This window comes from Euprymna scolopes, chromosome 3, assembly GCF_053919585.1.
Source record: "Euprymna scolopes isolate OS-2025 chromosome 3, ASM5391958v1, whole genome shotgun sequence".
In the NCBI taxonomy this organism is placed as follows: Eukaryota; Metazoa; Mollusca; class Cephalopoda; order Sepiida; family Sepiolidae; genus Euprymna; species Euprymna scolopes.
In genome coordinates this window covers 46,134,333-46,157,625 of record NC_136484.1, presented here as the reverse complement: position 1 = coordinate 46,157,625, position 23,293 = coordinate 46,134,333, and the positions used below count along the sequence as shown (strand labels likewise).

The 23,293-nt window shown below is 32.8% G+C and overlaps 1 protein-coding gene and 1 long non-coding RNA gene across 3 annotated transcripts in view; one reads left to right on the top strand and one right to left on the bottom strand.

The window, feature by feature from the left end:
- The window catches only part of LOC145254685 (uncharacterized), a 147,177-nt gene that overhangs the window by 32,380 nt on the left and 91,504 nt on the right, over nucleotides 1-23,293 (top strand). The window lies entirely within an intron of this gene.
- Nucleotides 1-23,293, bottom strand: part of LOC145254672 (dolichyl pyrophosphate Glc1Man9GlcNAc2 alpha-1,3-glucosyltransferase-like) — a 174,517-nt gene that overhangs the window by 76,703 nt on the left and 74,521 nt on the right. For both annotated transcript variants that reach the window (XM_080113322.1, XM_080113329.1), the window contains exons 8-10: nucleotides 22,567-22,687; nucleotides 9,085-9,227; nucleotides 3,054-3,193 (exon numbers count right to left, since the gene is read on the bottom strand). In XM_080113322.1, the coding sequence (XP_079969448.1) occupies nucleotides 3,054-3,193; nucleotides 9,085-9,227; nucleotides 22,567-22,687 (404 nt within the window). The remainder of the gene's footprint in view (nucleotides 1-3,053; nucleotides 3,194-9,084; nucleotides 9,228-22,566; nucleotides 22,688-23,293) is intronic.

Sequence of the window (23,293 nt, the reverse complement as noted above, 5' to 3'; positions counted from 1 at the left end):
TTTTACATTAATCATCTCAACACGAATATATGCATATGCATAAATATATATATATATATACATATATAAATCCATAGATATATACACATGCATAGATGTATCTACATACAAATGCATATATACACATACATGAATAAATATAGCGTATGCAAATACACACAAATCATTACATATATGAATAAATATAGCGTATGCAAATACACACAAATCAATACATATATGAATACAAACATATGCATACATATACGTACATGAATACACACGTATGCATACAAACACATACTTAAATACACATGTACGTAAATACACACAAATCCATATACGTACGTAAATACATAATTATGCATACATGTGGATATTAATACACATATATGCATGCATATATACATAAAAACACACATATGCATACATACGTAAATAAAAACGGCACATACATAAATACACACATACATAAATATACATGTATGCATACATAGATACATAAATACAAACATTTGCATACACAAATACACACCGGTACATACATATGTAAATACACATGTATACATAAATATGCATGTGTGCATACATACCTATATACACACGTGTGCATACAAACATAAATACAAACGTTCGCAGACATATGTAAATATACATGTATGCGTACATACATACATAAATACATACATAATACATACGTAAATACATACATAATACATACGTAAATACACACGTATGCATGCATACGTAAATACACACGTATACATACATACATAAATACATACATAACAATACATACGTAAATACATACATAACAATACATACATAAATACATAATACATACGTAAATACATACATAACAATACATACGTAAATACACGTATGCATACATAAATACACACATATGCATACATGCATAAATACACACGTATGCATACATACAAATACACACGTATGCATACATACAAATACACACGTATACATACATACAAATACACACGTATACATACATACAAATACACACGTATGCATACATACAAATACACACGTATGCATACATACATATACACACGTATGCATACATACATATACACACGTATGCATACATACATATACACACGTATGCATACATACATATACACACGTATGCATACATACATATACACACGTATGCATACATACATATACACACGTATGCATACATACATATACACACGTATGCATACATACATATACACACGTATGCATACATACATATGTAAATACACACATGCACATATATTTGTAAATAGACACATATTTATGTATACATACATAAATACACACACATTTATGTATACATACGTAAATACACACACATTTATGTATACATACATAAATACATATGTATGCATACATAAATACATATGTATGCATACATATGTAAATACAGGCATACATACATACACACGTGAATATATGCATATGCATACACACATACGTAAATACATGAATATGAATACATGCATATGCATAAATATACATATGTGAATACACACATATGCATACACATACATATGTGAATACACACATATGCATACACATACATATGTGAATACATGCATATGCATAAATACACACATCTGTGAATACACATATGCACTCACGTAATATACTCACTCATAAAAACACATTTATACATACATACATACTTGAATACGCACAAATGCATGCATACATACTTGAATACATACAAATGCATACACACATGTGAATATGTATCGCATAGAAATCAAGTGTTAGTCTCTAGATTTTTGAGAACTTTGATTGAAATAAAATGAAACAAAATGATATAAAATCAAATAAAATGAAACAAAATGATATAAAATCAAATAAAATAAAACACGTAATGATAGAGAAAAACGAGCATCCCAGAAGAATCCTTCAACATTGTATCAGCACGTCAGAGATGACAATTGGGAATCACATTAGACTCAAAAAAAAAAAAAAGAAAAAAAGGGGGATGGAAGATTTTTTGAGGAAGAAACTATGTAGTCTGTTTTAAATTTAAATTGCTTGTTATACGAGTTCTATTAGTTTTCAGACACATATATATGAGAGAGAGAGAGAGAGAGAAAGAGAGAGAGGACATTGCCAAGACTGCTATAAAGAAGGTGGGCTCCCTCTATCTATGTTTGAAAATTACTCATATCTGAGATACATCTACAAAGCCATCATTTGCCCACGCTTAGAGTATTGCCAGATATGGGATAGTGTAATTACCTAAACTCTCCCTCTTAAGGAGAGTTCATAATCCTGACAAGCAACAAAATGCCGGAAAGCCTTTGATTCTATTAGTTTTTTTTTTTTTCCATCAGTCAACTAGACCTTGGTATTCTCTCCCTTTTTCCTGCTTCCCTGATTGTACAGACATGCAAAAGTTTAAATGCAATCTAAACAGACATCTCAATACTCAACTCCCCACGATTCCAAATAGTAGCCCACTACGTTCCAAGTGGCAATACACTTGTTTGGGATGAAAAAGAGTTTATATATATATATACATACATATATACATATAAGTTATAAAATATATATGGCGATTAAGCTACACAGAATATTCCACATTTCATCCACACTAGGATCCATTAGGCTTATGCGAGGACTTTTTGGTTGTCTCGTATTTTTATATACACACCTTCTATTGAGATTTTAGTTAGCCAATCAGCTTTCTAGTTTCTACCGCACTCTTCCTTATCAGCCAATGAGCAGGCACTTACAGGACAAAGGCCTAGCTGACCTCCGGTTCACCCATTTCTTTGTGTGTGCTGTTTTAGTAGGGAGCGTCCTGACCTATTTTAAACCTAGGTTAAATGTTGCTTTTTTTTTTTTTTAAATGTTAGATTTTATATATATATATATATATATATATATATATGACTATGTTAGTTTTTATATATATATATATATATATATATATATATATATATATATATATGACTATTTCCTTTGTTTATTTTTGCCTTGAGATATTGTCATTTGAACCTTTGCTATTGTCATTAATTACAATGTGAAATGAATTGGCACTTACATACCTGAATGGAATTAAAATCAACAGGATGGCCTTTTCATGCACATGCCAACCGAATAAAAATGAGCCAAAGGCACAAAGAATGATTCCACGTAGAAAACTTTGAATTTCTTGAGGATTTTTCCAGATTCGCATAAGAATAGGCTGAAAACCAAAAGAAAAAAAAATAGATAAATGAAAAGAATTAATGCATTTTATCCTAAATAATTTTTTTTTCCAGATTCGCATAAGAATAGGCTGAAAACCAAAAGAAAAAAAAATAGATAAATGAAAAGAATTAATGCATTTTATCCTAAATAATTTTTTTTTCCAGATTCGCATAAGAATAGGCTGAAAACCAAAAGAAAAAAAAATAGATAAATGAAAAGAATTAATGCATTTTATCCTAAATAATTTTTTTTTTCAGATCAATTAGTTTTTAGAGACCAAAGAGCCCTTTCCTGCGACTATGTGTCTTAGACCTGCTATTTGGACTTCACAGCAGCTGAGTTTACAAGCAGTGACTTCTTTCATGTTTATTCCATAAGATTTAATTGACTTTATAAGCAAGCAAACCAAAGTCATCAGATGAATAAAATATCTCAATAATGGCATACATAAAAAGAGCTTGATGAGCTAAGAAAATCTTTTTAAAATCTTTAAAATCTGATTCAAAATAAAGAAGTTATGACTATTTTTGTGTTTTACATGTTTGGATACTTTTCCCTCCTTAAGGCCATGTGTTCTGTCCCATTTCTTTTACATTACTTTTTCAGTTAAAATGCAGTATCTTTTTTAAATTTGCCATATAAGTCTATTTTTTGTGCAAGGAATCAGAAAATTCCACTGAAAATCTCAAGAAATTAATAGTTTAATAATCTACAGTAAATGTACATAATATGCTGCAATTCCTTAAAAATGTCATCCATTAAAAGAAAAGAAGTTAGAGAACTAAAAATTGAATTGTAATTCATTTTTTGTACAAGAAATTGAAATCTAAATCTAGAACAATTTAAAAATGAATATATTGCAATATTTCTTTGGTATTATTGTAGATCAACACCATCTGTTACCCCCCTCCCCTGACCACCTCTCCAAAATATGATTCTAACTTTTTAGACAATTACATATGAACACCCTGAAAAACTTTAATGAAAGATAAACAAAAATTATTTTAGAATTTAATGTAAAATGATTAATTTTGGAGCATTCTAGCGTTTTATGGCTGTGAACCACTTTTTCCATGGGAGATAAATCTTGTGTGTGTGTGTGTGTGTGTTTTTTTTAAGATGATTATGTGTGGTTTTAAGAGAGTCTTGGAACAATGATGGGAGGATAGAGAGGCTTGCCACTCTGACTTTGGGTTAGGGCTAAGGGAAATTATGTGTGAACATCCTGAAGACTTAACAGAAACAAAACAAAAACAATTTTAGAATTTAGAATGGGGGTTAGTTTCACAAATTTAATGTAAAATAATTCACCATGTCGAGATCATTCTAGCGTTTTAGGACAGTTAACCAATTTATTTTTATGAGAGGTAAATCATGTGCGTTTTTAAGGAATGATCTAATTTCTTTGTTTTTAGATGTTTATAAGTAGCATACAGAGGAATTTTGTTTGGTGGGGAGCTTGCCACTCGAACTTAGCATTATTGTTAGAGCTAAAGAAGATTTTAGGAGGAGGCTTGCCACTCATACCTAGGGTTAGAGGTAGGATTAAGGGAGTTTTTTTTTTTAAAGAGGGCGTTTGACACTCATATTTACAGTTAATGGTTCATAATTATTAGCTTTTGAAAATGTTATGATTTAGATTTTGAACATCAAATTACTTTTAAATATGCAAACTAAGGTAAATGAGGGGGTGTGAAACTTTATAAGAATTAAAATAAACAAACAAAAATAATGTTTATTTAAAAACAAGTGATATCACTCTAACAGAAAACGTGATGTTTTGGAAAAGTATCAAATATTTTTTGTCCATCTATTTAAATATGTAAAAAAAAAAACATTGCTAAAGCTGAAAAATCGTCCACAAATTTTGAATAAATTCTATTTTTTTCAATTACATTCCATGCCCTTTTTTCTACCGAGTGACACATTATTTTGTTTTTAATCTTTCCAGTTTAAGACGTTTTTTTTATTTCTTAATTTCACTAGAAACTGAGCACCCTTACAAATATTTAAATATTGATTTTCTTTTTTTCATATTTTTTATAATCTGGTAGATTAGTGTCCAATTGATAATAATCTGCTGAAAAAAAATTGCAAAAATGATGAAAATGAAAAAAAAAAAAGATATTGGGGGGGGGATGTTACTGCTTGTATACATGAAAAAGAAATAATAATTTCACATTTTCAGTTGTTCAAACCAAAACACTGTTTGAATAAAATAATTACGTATTAGATACGTTTGAAGACAAACGTATCTAACACATATATTTTATTCAAACTCAACCAGAGCTTCTATCAAGGAACCCTAATGTAAAAACACTGTTAAATTCACCATTAAAAACTAATGCAATGGATAAAATGCACACAAGTTATCTTCTATATATATAAAAGGCAAAATATGTGTGCATATTTTATGTATGTCTGGCAAAGGCTTCTTCGCCGGGCTTCTCGGGGGGAGGGGGGGTTACTATTTCTTAAAACTTTTTATATACTGTCCGATCTGAATCATAATATCAAGGATTTGCGAACGCATGTCACGTGTAGATTTATTTGCATCAACTTTTATAAAAAAATCGCGCTATTTCGCTGTGTCACCTGTTTATTTATACTAAAATACCAAACAAAGTGAAACTAAATTGAAACGGTGCGTGTTCTCGGCTTTCGCGCCGGAACGTCAAGAAAGCAATCAGCCTTTGATCAATGCGGTAAAAACCGTCATATCAGACAATTGCTTTCATTTGGACACCCCCATTTTTTATGGGGAGCTGGTTTTCAACTCAACAACTGAAACAAAACAAAAACAAACTTGACTGCGGGATTAATGTTTGACCTAATTCACTTTTCAGTTAAGTCATCACGCTTTTTTTCACTATCGTCTCAAGGATTCAGGTTCGAGCATACCTCCCTCCCCCAAACTTTTTTTTTTAAATACCCGGGAATTGCCGGACTATATTTATTGCATCACGTTTGTTTTTTTAATTGTTTTTTTTTTTTTCTGATTTTTTTTAGAAGTTTTAACATTGTTTTTTTTTTTTTCGATTTTTTTTAGAAGTTTTAACATTGTTTTTTTTTTTTAAATAATATTTTAAACAGAGTTATTATTTGCTTTGTTTTGATACCCCCCACCCACCTACACCACACACACCTGCTAGTACATTTAGAAAGCTTATTTTCTTGTCTTTTCAACCTTATAAATATGTTTAAAAATTTGACCAGAAATATGTGAGAAATTGCATTACGCCAGACTGGTTGGGATTGCTTTAGTAATTATATATTCTGATAACCAAATAGCTCTAATTCATAAGCTAACTAAACATGTAACAATATTTTTTATATTCATATTTCCAATTATTAAAAAGATCCTTCTGGAAAAAAAATCAACACTAATAACAAAAAAAAAGTATTGTTTACAGCTGTTCTATCGCTGTTGCTGCTACAAAACTGTTCTGCATCTAATGTCAATTGAAACGATTTTTTCCCAGGTATCATGATTTTCAATTGCTAGCTACCACAAGAGAAAACGACATACAATCATACTTTTAATGGATAAAAACAGTAAAAAGATTGTTTTATTTACTAGTGGGTGTCCGAAGAAAATTTTTTCAAAATTTTCCGTACTCGTTGTGTTGAAGTCTTTTTAAGACAATACAAAAACAAGTGGTCAAAAATATTTTGGACATACGAGACTAATAAAAGTGATGCCTCTTTTAGTTAGTTTCCAAATTTCATGACAAAATTCTTAATGCAAATGCGGTATGAGCATTTACAAATGGGGGGGGGGAGTCTTTACAAAACTTTACTGAAAATGCTGTTTTATGATGTTCACATTTTCCTCATTTTATTTGCTTAAAACTCTTAAAATATCTAATGTACATTATTATTTATTAATTCATTTGAAAGTATATCCATTTCTGAACAAAACAGTGGTATTTTGAGGACTTAAAGTGCTTTAGTTTTTAAAATATTGCTATCTTAGCAGACCCCTCCTTGAAATACTCTAATATAATGTGTGTCTGTTCATAAAAATTCTGTTTTTTTGTCCATAGAATTGAAAAAATTCCATTATGATTTTTTTTTTTTTTTTTTACAAAGGAATCACCACTTATCAAGGCCCAGAGGCCACTCGAGGATAAAGGTTAAAGAGTGAACAGTGGTCAAAAGGATAATATCATAGCAATCGTTAGAAGTGTAAATTTGGTAAAATTGGATTACTTAAGTGGAACAGCTCATCAAGAACTTGTTTACATTGGACTTGAAGACAGCCATATTGTAGTCAGCTGGAAAGTAGGTAAACAGAAGAGAGTTTCATAAGTGTGTGGTTCTTAGAAAGAAGATTTGTTCATGGAATCTACGCTTAGGTTTAGGCACAGAGTGTTTACAGCCAAATGAGTGTTTCTTGTGAATGTTTGGCGAGGGGGGGGCATAGATTGGAGCTCAGACGAGCACTTGCCATAAAAATAACAATAAAACAGAGACAGATGCATGAACGTTTCTAAAATGCTAATTAAAATGTGAAAAAGAAGTTTTTTTTTTCACATTCTTTGCTTCATTCTTAATTTAAAATACAATTTTGTTTTAGTTTTGCATTTTAAAATATAGCATCGAACATAAGATATTACATGTAGAAATGGTGGGAAAAGATGAATTTTGGAATGATTTATGCGGTGTGGATGAACACCTGGCTTAAGTGTGCTCAATGCAGTTTAGTGGAGTGCACGAGACAAATTCCATTTGACAAAATGGTTAATTATTGAATTAGTGAACATAGAATATACGTATCGAACAGCATTTAAACTTGTGCTTGTGGAAGGACGACATAAAGCTGGTGTGAAAGAAATGTGAATTTGTAATTACGTAAATAATGGAATATATTTCAAACAATATTTTATCTAATTACTAGCAAGCTTCCTGGCATAACCCGGTTGTAAATACACTTAAATATGATGTTTTAATTTATTATTATTATTATTATTATCATAGAGCTAATTTTCTATTGATTATTATATTGTACCCAATATATAGTAGTGATTTGAAATGTTAAAAAAAATATGATTTGGTGCCATTTAATTAGAATCAAAACCAGAACATATACATCTCCAGCCTTAGTCATTACCATTTGAGCTATCGTCAGATGAATAAGAAAATGTTAAAATTTAACTGATTTTAATGTATAAATGGATATTTGTGCATGCATACAAGAGTACTTTATGTCAACTTATGCTTGCCAAGTTCAAATTTTTTTCAATTTTGACCTCTTCGCATCTATTTTTACCGGCCAAAAACTAAATCAAATTTGTTCCACAGGTCCAACTCCCATATACATCGTTTCAAGCCTGTAGACCAAACATTGATGGGAGTTTGATAGAAACCAATCCTCAGACAAACAGACAGACAATGCCACTTTTATATATACTAGAAAATGTACCTGGCGTTGCTTGGTATTAAATGTAATGTTAAATTTCTTTAAAAATAAATAATGAAGTAAAAAATAACGAAAAGAAACTGATATGTGCATTATTTTTTTAAACAGTTCACTTCTTGTAAGTAAAAAAAAATACTTGAGCTGAGATTGAAACCAAAACCTAAAGACAGTGAGTAAAGTATGATAACCATTAGGCCAGCTTGTCAAACAGACAAAAATCTGATGACCTCTAAGTACGAATTTTTAAATTTTTACCACTTAGCAGTTATTTTTTCCAGATAAAAACTGCTTAAAATTTTCTACATGTCTGAATATCCTATATACCAAATTTCAAGTCTGTAAATCAAAAATTCGTTGAGTATATAGGTTGAAGTGTCTTCACACACACACATTCTCACTTTTATAGATTTTATATCGTTCAGGGAAAAGTCTTATAATAGCTAGCCAAAAACAATGGAACTTACCAAAATGGAAAAGATGGTTAATAGAAGCGTAACATGAGGTTTCACTGAAGGCAGCAGTGTATGGTGAAACTCTTGGACTAGACCACCTGTCATTGTAGATCCTCCAATCAAATGATTAGAATTCAACAAGCCAGATTTTAAGCCTGCAAATGCAAAACAAAACTTATTGACAACCCTTTAAATAAATGTGAAAATATATGCATCAACCATTGGTTTGTTTGTAGGTTTGAGTCTGTTGGTTCTGAAAGTGGGTCACCTTCTTACGTTTTGCACTTTGTATGAAGGAGAGGATAGTTCAGAGGAGAAAGCAAAAAAATCATGGCATTGCAGAGGAGGGAGGAAGGGGAGGGAAAGTATGGCTAAGAGAGGAAAGGGAGGGAAAGTATGGCCAAGAGAGGAAGGGGAGGGAAAGCATGGCCAAGAGAGGAAGGGGAGGGAAAGCATGGCCAAGAGAGGAAGGGGAGGGTTGGTTGGTTGGTTGGTTGTTTTTGTTTTACGACATATCAACCCTTTTCGGGTTATTTAATGCGGAATCCAAAGATTTTGAAGAAAAATTTTTTTAATAGAATATATTTGTTGTTTTCACGTCCCTTCCTATTTAACCCATAGTTGGGACCCTAACAGGTACTACCACTCCGGGTCAGAGTGGACCTGGGAGCAATGGTAATTAAAGGGTGGCTCCACACTCCCCAAAGCCCACAAGCTTGGGCCTCACCACTGGATATAGTTTAAGGTCATATCCAGGACCTCCATTGAGGGACTTTTACTCTCTGCAGGGGGGCAGTCAGCATATTCTAATGCCCCACCGACAGGACCAAAGAAGGGGAGGGAAAGCATGGCCAAGAGAGGAAGGGGAGGGAAAGCATGGCCAAGAGAGGAAGGGGAGGGAAAGCATGGCCAAGAGAGGAAGGGGAGGGAAAGCATGGCCAAGAGAGGAAGGGGAGGGAAAGCATGGCCAAGAGAGGAAGGAGAGGGAAAGCATGGCCAAGAGAGGAAGGAGAGGGAAAGCATGGCCAAGAGAGGAAGGAGAGGGAAAACATGGCCAAGAGGAAAGGGAGAGGAATAGAAAGCATGGCCAAAAAAGAAGAGGAGAGGAAGAGAAAACATGAGGATGGGAAGATGGCAGAAAGCATGTCCAAGAGAGGATGGGAGAGTCACAGAAAGCATGGCTCAGAAACAACATATTATAAAACACATAGCCGAGAGAAGAGGGGACAGTTACAAGAAGAATTGTCCAGAGAAGGCGAAAAGGGAGCAAAATGCATGGCCAAGAGAAGAGTGGTGGGCAGAATGTAATCATAAGAAAGTATAATGAAGCAGTCATCTCGTCATGAGAAATGTTAATTTAATTTCAATAAATCATTAAAGAACAAAAAAGTTAAGACATTTTTAATATATAAAAAACAAGAAATGTACATATTTTTCAGATAATCAATATAAACTCTCAACTGACCTAGACAGAGTTTTTGACTAGAATAATATATAAAAAGGAGCCAATTTTTCTCGTATCACTTTCGACATTTTTACAGGAAAACAATGAGGCAATTCTTATGCAAATCATGTACACTCACCATTTCCAGCAAATACTGCAACATGATTTTGCCCAAGAATACATACGTTTTATCACCGTTTAATAAATATAATTTACCCTGTTTGTCTCTCTCAGGTATGAAATCCCATACAGGTAGTAGTAAATATTTCTCAACCTCATTAAATTTACTCCTTCCACAGAACCTGAATCACCGGGTCTTTTTTTCATAGCCATATATACCCACAAGTCACTGCCCCCCCCCAAATTATTCACCTTCTTACATCATCATTTATTTCATAAGGAGATATCAAGCATACCAGTTATCATAGGTGCCACAGGGCTTATGAAAAAAAACCTGAAGTCCTACCGACCTAATATTCCTGGTGAACCAAGTGCAAAAGAGATCCAGACAATTTCACTTAAGGGAACAGCAAGGATACTAAAAAGAGCTCTCGGTTGGTTTCAATAAAAAGCAGGGCAATGTTGGCAACTGGTTTGGCTGCCCAATACCCAGCATTACAATCATCAAAGGAAGAAAATTAAAAAAAAAACAACAACAACAAAAACAAAAAAAAAAACTAGAAATGTAAATTAACAACAGTTTTGTTGCTTTACTTGGTTCTTTGAAATAATGGAATACATCGTCATCAGCATTTCAACAATAGATATTAACACTAGAAACAGTCAATCTTCAGATTATGAGTGTGATACTATAAAGTGGACCCGAGTCACTAAGTGCTGAGAGGAGGGGTGGCAATAGACAAAGGAATAGGAAGTGTCTGACAATAAACCACGAGATGGGAAGCAGCAAACAATGAATCTGTAGGTATTTTTAGATCGAGCCTTTTTGATTTGACAATGACAATAGAAACCCACAGAACAGATAAAACAGGGAAGGGCAGCTTCTGGTAGCCGGGGTGGGGGGAACCTCAGATACCGACACAGAGAAGACAATTGACATCGAGCTGCCGGTTGCGACGGATGGGAGCTGGTAGTGGCAACAGTTGGGCAATTTTTAGAGCTAATTGCGAAACCGAGATAGAGACGAATTGCGACTGACAAACAAACGTAACATTGATAGAACAGGGAAAAGACACACACACACTCACACAATTCCAACCGTCAAATATATATGAAACATTGGTGTCTGTGTTTTTCCTGTTTGCTTTACTCTATTCTTTTACTTTGTGGACCCACGTGTGTTCCCGTCGACAGCTGCCAGTGAGAAAATTACAATCTGGCCATAAGAAGAATAGTGAACGAAAAATACCACGGCACACGGCATTGGGGGTCGGTCATCTGTCGAAGGGAAGGCCACATGCTGTCACAGGAGTTCATTTTTCCGAACACAAAAATACAAAACATTCGCAGTGGCGATTTCATATACACATATACATATGTATAACATATCGTATGGTTCTTATTTCTAATTTACTTTTTTTAGAATATAAAATTATATCTTAACAAAAAAAAACATTTTGTATGGAGGCCCCAAAGAGAAAGAATACATTTTCTTTTCCTTACGTAAAATGCTACAACAGCATTTTGTGTGGCTTATTGCCATTCGTACAAAACATACTCATTGCTACATTAAACAATGATTCAGACACCTTTTCTTTCAGTTGTAGATTTACTTCTTACTTTCAGAACTATTCTAATCGGGAAAGGTGGAACCAATTACAAAAGGTTTTTATGCTTTTAAAGCTAACATTTCCTTTAATAAAGTCAAATAATGATATACATGAATTATGTCCTTTTCATATTGAAAGTAGCCCACTTTCTTAATGACTTAAGATTACTGAACACTTTCGTAACAGTGCTCATGCAGAGAAGGTACCGTGCTACTTTTTTTATTTTGTTTTCAAGCTTTATAGTAAGTTTTGCTTATTAAGTTGTAAGGTGAAAGTACAGAATAGTTCAAAACACCCGCCTCTCCCTATGTTAAGAATGGACTTCTAAATAATAACCTTATTATTTCTACACAGTACCCTCTCTGCATACGTACAGGATTTTATCATATATAATCATAGTAAGTTTTTTTTTTGGGGGGGGGAGTCATTGATTTTTAAAAACTACTTTATTCAAAAGATTCTTCTGTTATTTATTTTACAAAAAAAAAAAAAAAGAAAAAGATAATAATTAAACTATTCTGTAATTTCACCTAACACTTTAATGAACAAAAATACAGTTAGCAAATGTAATCTGATGAGTAGTATGCTGGTTTAGTAATTAGTTTTACTTTCAGTCACATTCTATTTTTTTGTGTAGCTGGGATAGTGTTAACATTACCATATATATATATATATATATATATATATATATATATATATATATATATATATATATATATATTTAAAGTGATGGTTGTGTAGTTCCAACGAGAGAAAAAATGTATATTTAAAAGAGTGTAGCCATCAACAATTGTGGGTTTTTTTTAAAGGTTTTCATCATATTTTTATTTTAAAATATTTTTATAACGCGTTTCGAGCTTAGGGTGTGCTCTCTTCAGATATTTTCGTAAAAAGTTTTTCTTTAAAATGGGAGTTTGTAGAATTGCCTCCGCTGATATTAAATATGTTTTTCAGAGTGGTGTTCAGACATTCTGTTGTTGTTGGTGTTCAGACATTCTGTCTCCAACTGTAAGTGTTCAGTGTCCGGTCAAAGTTATTTTCAAAGAGTGTTTTTTTTTTACATTTAGACCCATTGTAGCAGGACCAGCCTGTCCGACAAGCAGACTTAGCAACTTAATAGACATCTTATTATAACCTTTCACAGATCAAGTTAAGAGAGCTACATAAGGGACGACATCCATTTTCTTACTACCTTACCACATACAGTAGAAAATGGGACACTATTAGTTACATTTGACGTTAGCAGTTTATATAGTAATATACCCCATGAATTAGGAAAAGAAGCAATACTATTTTGGATCAACAGACATGCACAAACACTGCATTCCAGATTCACAAAGCAATTCATTATCGATAGTATAGACATAATTCTAAATAACAATTCCTTCGAATTCAACAATACCAACTACATCCAAACACTAGGTACAGCAATGGGAACGAAAATGGCACCGACTTACGCAACCCTTACATTAGCCTACCTAGAAGAAACCTTATATAAAAAAATAGAACAAAAATTTGGCCACAGCACTAAAATACTGTTTGTAGAATCATGAAAAAGGTACTTAGATGGCTGCTTCATCCTATGGAAACCCACATGGGGGGACATCACAGACTTGCACACCATACTCCAGAACCTACACCCAAAAATTAAATTCACCATAGAACAAAGTTCTACAGAATTACCTTTCCTAGACATACTGATAAAGATTAAAGACAATAACATTATCACAGACATTTACCGCAAACCTACAGACACCCAACAATACCTACACTTTAAAAGTCACCACCCTAAAAGCTGCATAAAATCAATTCCCTACACCCTAGCACGTAGAATCTGCACCATAATCACGGACAATAACCTTCGATAAATCCGACTCAAGGAACTACGAATAAATTTAAGAAAAAGAAAATACCCATCACAACTTATAGACAAAGGGATCCAACTTGCGACAAATATACCAGTAGAAGATTTGAGAACCCCTAAAGAACGAAACAAAGAACAAATCCTAACATACGTCTCCACACACAACACAAACAACCCAGAGCTTTTCACAGAGATAACAAAAAACCTCGTCCTACTTAACCAAAACAGCAAACTAAACAACTTCCTTAAAACAACAAAAATAATAAAAAGCAAACGCCAACCCAAAAACCTAAAACGCATTCTTACCTCATCCATACTCAATCAAGACGCAACAAAAGGAGTCACAAAATGCAACAAACAACGATGTGGAGTCTACAACATAATATTAGAGGGAAACACATACACATTTACAAACCCCATACAAACATTCAAAATTAAAAAAAACCTGGATTGCACCTCAAAAAACGTGATCTATGTAATAAAATGTCCAGCATGCGATAAATCCTTCATAGGCGCGACAAAAAACCTTAGTAATAGAGTAGCCCTACACCGATCCAACATCAAAATCGCGGAAAATAGACACCTACATGTATCACAACATATGCACACATGCAGTGGAGGCAGATTCGAGATAATGCCCATCTTCCAAACTGACAACTACTTCTACTTGCTAACACAAGAAAAAAATTTCATAGCAAAGTTTAACCCCGCCTTGAACATCTCTCCATAGTTATACACATAAATAGGCAAAACACAAAATACACTTGCACGCATGCATGCTTGGGTAGGTGTGCACCCTCACACACGAAACAACAAAAAAAGCACAATAAGGCACACGCAAACTTTCGCGGGTGCACGCGCCCATACCCAGTACAGTACCATTTCTCTTAACTAAACAAACAACTAGAAATTAAACGTATGTATGGGTATGTGCGTGCGTGTGTGCGTGTGTATATGTGTGTGCGTGGGTGTGCACATATGATTGTGTATGCGTGCGTGTATATGTATATATCATCTGTTATCTATGCTACATCTTGTTTGTATGTGTACGTGCACTTATGTTTGGGTGACCGAATCCATGTATGCATATGTGCTTGGATTGGAAAGGAAACTTCAACCAATATATACATAAGGTGGGATGTATGAATATGTATGTGTGTGTGTGATTGTGAGTGCATGTGCCCATATATATATATGGGTGGATGAGTGTATACACATCCGTATGTATGTGTGTGTATATATATATATATATACATATGTATGCACGTGTATGAGTGGGTAAATGTGTTCGTGTGGATATGGATATACGCGTATGTGTGAGCCCCTGCATATGTCTGTGTGTGTGCATGTGTATGTGCCCACATAGTATGTGGATGTTTGTGAGTGTATGTGCACATACATATATGTGTGTACATATATGTGTGTATGTGTGTATATATGTCTTCTACCTATTCTCCATCTTACTTGTGTGTGTGTGCGTGCGTGTACGTATATCTGAATGATTAAGTGCATGTATACATGCGTGTTTTGGAAGGGAAAAAAAAAATATATATATATATATATAATATATATATATATATATATATATATATATAAAATAAAAAAAATAAAAATAATTGTTAGCGATGGATGTATGCGAGTACGTGTGTGAGTGTGTAGGTGGGTATGTATATATGTATATATGTATGCTCCTTCATATATTTCCATGTATATACGTGTGTGTATGTGTGTGTGCCTGCGTGCGTGTGCATGTGTACATGTACATGAATGTATATGTATGCGTGTGTGATTGTGTGTGAGTGTATGCTATACATGGGGAAAGAAAGTCTTTAAAAAGAACCCTAAAAAAAACATAAAAACCTTCACCATATGGACTAAAAAACACTCTTTGAAAATAACTTTGACCGGACACTGAATACTTACAGTTGGAGACAGAATGTCTGAACACCAACAACAACAACAGAATGTCTCAACACCACTCTGAAAAACATATTTAATATCAGCGGAGGCAATTCTACGAACTCCCATTTTAAAGAAAAACTTTTTACGAAAATATCTGAAGAGAGCACACCCAAAGCTTGAAACGCCTTATAAAAATATTTTAAAATAAAAATATGATGAAAACCTTTAAAAAAAACCCACAATTGTTGATGGCTACACTCTTTTAAATATATATATATATATATATATATATATATACACACACATACATATATATACATACATATATATATATGCACACACACATATATATATATATACATACACACACACACACATATATATATGTGTGTGTGCGTGGGTCTCATTGTTGGCAGAACGAATATACATTTTTGCTCATTAGGATTAAGTCAGCCCCAGCTACGAAGTGTTTTAGGTGATTCACGAGGTTCAACTGTGTTGCACACACTTCAGATATCACTATCTGCTGCGGTAAACATGTGCTTAACATGTAGGTTTAGTAAGGCATCTTGCAGCAGGTTGCCAGTACACCATTTAGTAGAGTACTGCTTCGTCGTCTACCTGCCAGGCAAGTTTATTCAGGAGCGCATCTCCTCCCAGTAAATTAAAGTGCCCTCAGCTACCAATGATATATATATGTGTGTATAGACTTCCCCTTGCCACTGGACTCAAACAGTGCCGATTCAGGAGAGGTGTGGTTGGAGATTGTGCAGCCACTGCCTCATAATTACACACACAGCTGCCCCTACAGGGGGTATCCTTTGTTTTTCGAGAGTAAATGGAGGCATATATATATATATATATTTCTACATTAATAATATAACTTCAGAGGGAGTTTCACTTTTCCAATTTTATATATTTGTTGAGTGATAGTTATATTATACATACCTCCATTGCTCATCCATGTTAAGAATGGCATTCTAAATAATAACATTAGTCCATCACAGACAGTTTATTAATGCATTCTTAACACTGGCAGTTTCACTTAACAATTGTCAAACCACAAGGATAGTCAGGAGTTATTATTATTATTATACTTTAAGTTATAGTAGTATTTTGATTTTCTGCATTTTTGTTTTTATTATTATTTTGATTTATTATTTGTAGTAGTATTAATAGTATTCTTATTATTAGTCTTCATTTTCTTTTATTACTATTATTTTTACTATTCTCAATATTACTGTTACAATTATTCGAATGATTATTATTTATCTCATTGCTATTAATGTTATTATTATTGTTGTTGTTTTCTTTATTACTATTCTTTTTACTACATTATTTCTTTTCTTGGTTAATGGCATTTTATCGCTATGATTAGTTCTATTAGTATCATTATGAGTATTGCTATCAGTATTAATCGTCATTATTTGTATCATAATGTTCTTAGTATTACGATTATCATTAGTATTAATAATAGTAATATGTATTTTGTCACTTAATCTAATTTCCCGGGCAATGCCAGAACATGAGTTGGCTAGTTTTATAATAAAATTTTAAGATGAGTAAAACATCAGGAGACATCTTGAAGCACATTAAACATGGATTTATAGAATAATTAAGTTAAGGCATTCTTAACATAAGCAGTTTCATATGGTAGTTGGGAGTTATTCCGTTATGCATCGTTATTGTTGTAGATGGTGTTGATTTTCATTTTATTATTGCTTTTAATTATTGTAGTATTTTGATTTTTTACATTTTGCATACTTCTTTGTTATTATTACTATTTAGATTTATTATTAGTAGTAGTAATAATATTTGTAGTGGTAGTGATAGCATTAGTAGTATTTTTCTTATTTTTACTTTTCTCAATATTACTATGACAAATATTCTAATGATTATTGTTTTACTGTTATTAATGTTATTGTTGTTGCATTTATTCTTTTCTTACTTAATAGTACTATTTTATAGCTATAGTTAGTTCTATTAATATCATGACTATTGCTATCAGCACTATCATCATTATTAGTATTATATTTTCTTTTTGTATTATAGTATTAGTATTATCATTAACGTCATTAGTATCTCTTAATCTAATTTTCCGAGCAACGCTGCAACACAGGTAGGCTAGTTTCCAATAAATCATTAAAAAACAAAAAAAAACTTAAGACATTTTTAATGTATAAAAAACATGAAATATACATACTTTTTCAGATAATCAATATTAATTGTCAACTGACCTAGACAGAGTTTTTGACTAGAATAATATATCTAAAATTGTTCACATTTAAAACTAGAAACTTACTATTATCTTGACAATCACCAAATGTAAAAATCAACTGCATATAGTCCTACTTTAAAAAGATGTAGTATTGACTGGATCATTTTACAGCTCCCAAAAATTACCTCTTGATATAATTCTCTGCTTATATGAGTTAAATCTAATCTATCATAGAAATCTCACCTGTCTGTTTAAATGTATGTATGTATGTATGTTTGTACATCTGCATAAAACTTTCGACAAAGGCGACGGATTTTCACGAGATTGGTATCGTTTTGAAGCTCGACCCTTAAGGACGACAAATATTAAAAAATTGGTTAAAAACATTAATTCCTTCACCCTCAACTGGGCACTTTTCTACAAGAAGGGGTCGCTTTTTTCGTAGATATTTTCGAAAGTCATTGCCTCTTTTCGATTGACTAGCCTTAATTTAAACCTTCGCCACTTTCGGTTTGGCGATGGATGCAATGGCAAAGCCGTCACCTTTTTTTTAAAACGTTCTTTCCCTCCTTCGTGGTACAGATTCGAGCCTGCCTGCCTACTACCACTTTTTTTTTGCTCAACACACATCTCCAAACATCCGGGCAATCCTGGGCACGCAGACTAGTATAATATAAAAGGAACTCTGTGAGTGAGTTCCCTATGGACTCGAAAACAGCTCGGCCTATTTTTATGAAATTTCACACAAAGGTACTTTATGTGTCTGGCAGTGTTCTTAGATAGTTTTTGTATCAGAATGCCTTCGATAAGTATTAATAATCGAAATAATCTGGTGAAAAAAAAGAGTAGGCGATTTTGACCAAAGTTAACACCTTAACACAGCCTAACATCACAAGTGCATTTGAGAAGTTTTATTACCACACGTCGAAAGGCTCGACATAAAATCAACAGTAGGTTCTTTAATATGACAGGGGTGCATCTGAAATGAATGTTTCTGTTTAAAGCACTATTGCACCATGATACTTAATTTTTTCATTTTAAACTTAAATTCAAGCTATTATCACTGCACAAGCAGAAAGGCATATTAAATCAGCAGTAGGTTCTTCAATATGACAAGAGCGTGTTGAAATGAATGCTTCTGTTTAGAGCCCAAGTGAATCATGATACTTGACTTTTGCATTTTAAACTTTAATTCAAGCTATATATAACAAATAATTTTATAAAATCAACAGTAGGTTCTCTACAGTGCAATGTAGATTACAATGTATTGTGGATTAAGCAACTGGAGGGAGGCATGTGAAGCTTCCTCCAGGTGCACTGTGATGGGTTCCCAACTAGAGCAGACAATTAATTTGATTGAAAAATGGACAATTTCATCAACTTTGATGACAATAAAAATATGACAGTGTGAAATATTTGTTGATCATCATTCAATCCTAGGAAACGTCAGGTTTCCTTGCTAGTATGTCCTAAGACAGAGAACTGCTGTCACATCTGTGGATGTGCTGCTTGAAACACCTGTTCTTGCCTTAGAAAAAGTACAAAATTAACTTCACAATCTAGTGGAAAATGATCTCTTTTCTTCTCTAGTCTATTTCACACATAAAAGACTGAATCTTTCTTTACTGTCATGGAAGGTGCTCGACTGAGCTCCAATCTCTGGTTCGTCTTTATGAGACATTCATAGCAAGAACTAGTCTCTTTACCTAAACCACAAAAAAAACCCAAAAAACTTTCCTTTCTTCTTTTACTAGTCTGGGTGCCCGGTGTTGCCCGGGTGTTTGGAGGTGTCTAGTGTAGCAAAAAAAAAAAAAAGTTGTAGTATCTATTAAAACAGACGAATTATTTTTTGAAAGTAATTAAATTAAAATACATTTTTTCTCTCCACCAACAAGCTTATGTTTTTGGTTGAGTTTGTTTGTTTACCACTTGACCAATTATTACCAAACTTGGTCAATATTGGTTATGGTCTAACTTAGAACCAATTTAATTTGGAGACATCTAGGTCAGAAATCAAAATCCAGAGCAATGTCATGAAAAAGGTGAGATGTACACATTTGGTGATAACTTCATTCTTGTTATTTGTTGGATTCACTACTTGGTCAACATCTTGTATAATCTTAACCTTTGGCCATGATCAAAATTTTGACAGAATTTTAATTTCTGATTTTTCCAAATTTGATATATGGATTTGATGCTTTTTTTTTTTTTTTCACCACTTATCAAGGCCCAGAAGCCACTGGGGAATAAGGGTTATTTTGTATACAGTAATCAATGGGGTAGTGTTGCAGTATTCATTAGTATTGGAGATTTGATAAAGTGTCATTACTTAAGGGGGCGGTTCATCAGGAATTTGTTTATGTTGGACTTGAAGACATCCAAGTTGAAGTCAGGAAGGAAACAGGCAAGCGGCAGAGAGTTCCACAGGTGTGCACTTCTAAGAAGCTTTGTTCATGGAATCTACGTTTTGATTTAGGCACAGATAAAGAGTGGGGAAAATTTTTTACAGTGGTTTCAGCTAGACGGGTGTTTATCGTGAAAGATTGGCGAGGGGATACCAGAGATAGGAGCTCAGACGAGCACCTGCCATGGTAATAACGATAAAACAAAGATAGGCTCGCAACGTCTCTTCTGTGGGAGAGAGGCTGCAGGGAAGAGAAAAGGGCATTCTCCACTAAGCCACGAAGTCTATTTTATACTCTGTTAAGGCATTAAGGCAGAATAGGCTGTTTTTAGCAGATCCTGTCCAGATGTGGCAGCAGTATTCCATCCTTGGATGTACTTGGCTTTTATATAGATAGAGAATTGCATTTGATAATCATTTGAACCTGAAATCATAAAAATTGGTCAGTCATCTCATAAGACGCATAGCAATCACATATTGAATTTTCAAGCGGCTACAACAATTTTAAATTTCTGTACAAAAAAAGTCTAGAAACTTATTGAAGGTATTTCATAAATATTTTGGAGCTTCCATGGTATAAATTCAGGAATATTTTATACAATAGTAAGACTTTGGTCCATTCTTACATTATCAGGCAAAATTATGCAGTTTCACAGCTGACTTATATTCTTGTTAAAAATATAGACCAAAGTTCTACCAAAAAAACAGACTACCCGCCCCCAAATAACAAAACAAAAAACAGAAAAAAAAACAGAAAAAAAAAACAGAAAAGAAAAACAGAAAAAAAAAAACAGAAAAAAAAAACCTGGTGAATCAGAATCAACTACTGACTTTGTATGAAGAAATCAATCAAGCAAAACAAGTTGAGCAACAGACGCGCTTTACATTAAAAGATGGAGCTTCTTTTTCTTTATTTTTAAAATGCTTTTGCTGCTCTTCAGCACTAAAAAAAGGTAAACCATTCATGACGCAGGTTGCATATGATACCTTGAAGCAAGCCAACAAATATACTAAATAAGCAAAAGAAAAAAAGAAATTCTATTCTAGGAACTGTAAATTATTTTTGAAGAGTGTCATATTGTATTTCTTGAAGCTGTAGTCAAGTTGACTTACAAAAGCACTCATGCACTGTTATATAGTAAAAATGAATGTCAAGTTGTCATTCGATGTGTGTAGGAGGGAGAATGAAATGACAAAAATAGTGCAGAGAGTGTCGACTTATTTTACAAGTACATGCAATGCATATCGGCAATGTACTAACAAGGTGACGAAGATTATAGATTTTACAATTATCAAATTCGCAAGTAGTTGTTAAAATAATATACAAATAGCTTATATTTAGTTTTTTTTTAAACCTGGATATATTCAAAAAACATTTTTTTTTTTTGCAAGAGCAATTCAGAAAAGCATTATTTTAAGAAAAATTTTCAAGAAACCTTTGTCTACAATTTTGTGAAGCAGGGCAATGAAGGGGACAATTAGTTTTAGAAGTGGAGGGCTTTTATTGAGGAGGGAATTTTGAGAAGAACTTTTTCCTTGCTAGTGTTGTGAAAATTAATTGGAATCGGAACTTCTTGGGGTATTGGAATTGGTGTTGGAAAAATTTGCGCCTATATTCTGATGCCAAAAATTTTTCTTTTACTTGTCTTTATGTGATTTTATTTAAAACAAAATCTATCACTGTTAGTAATAATATTACAATAGTAAATATTTATTGGTTTTAAACTACCAGTAAAACTAAAATTGATAGATTAAATTCCAACTCCCCTCTCACAAGTGTGTTTTTACGTTCAAGAAAATATATGCATTTAATAACCTTATAGTTAAATATTTGGAGATTTATAAAGAATTAGAATTGAGAATTTAGTACAGAATTGGTAATTACATCGGCATCGAAAAAAGCATTGGAATCGTTGCATGACTAATACTTACCAATAATGACAGCAGCTTTGTCGATAATGTTATAAACAGCCCAGAAATTAGGAGCCCAATAAGCATGGCAGAGTCCTCGTTTGAAAGGGAAAAGTCTGGAAAGAATTTGCGGGATTTGTTTCTGTAAAATACAATTTAAAATCCTTTAAAATCAATTTCATGCAATTTAGAAAAAGGTAGCAACATTTAATTGCAAATAAAATAAATTTCATGCAATTTAGAAAAAGGTAGCAACATTTATTTGCAAATGAGGTTATAGTCAGCTCACACACTTCATAACTTCCAGCATAGCTGCTACTGGAAACGGCGACAAGGCAAATCAGTTCTTTTGCTGTTTTCTCTCGCACCTTTATCTCACCTGTGCATGTACTCTTTTTTATTACGTTTTTCGGATCACTTTTTATAATCATTAAAAATTTTTTTGGTCTTATTTTAATTAAGAATTATTAAAATTAGTTTTATTTTTTTCTTTGAACAATTATTGAAAACCGTTTTTGCACTTTTTTTTTAAAAAGGAATTATTGAAAACACTTTTGAAAATCTTTTAAAACTATTTTGTGAATATTATGCACTGGATATGTTTTTTTTTAATGATTTTTGAAATTTTGTTATTTTGAGTTCAATAATTTTATTTCTATACTTTCATATTTATCATATAAACATATTTATTATATAAATTAAAATAAAAAACTTATTTTCAAAATAAAAAACATTTTATAATTTCATA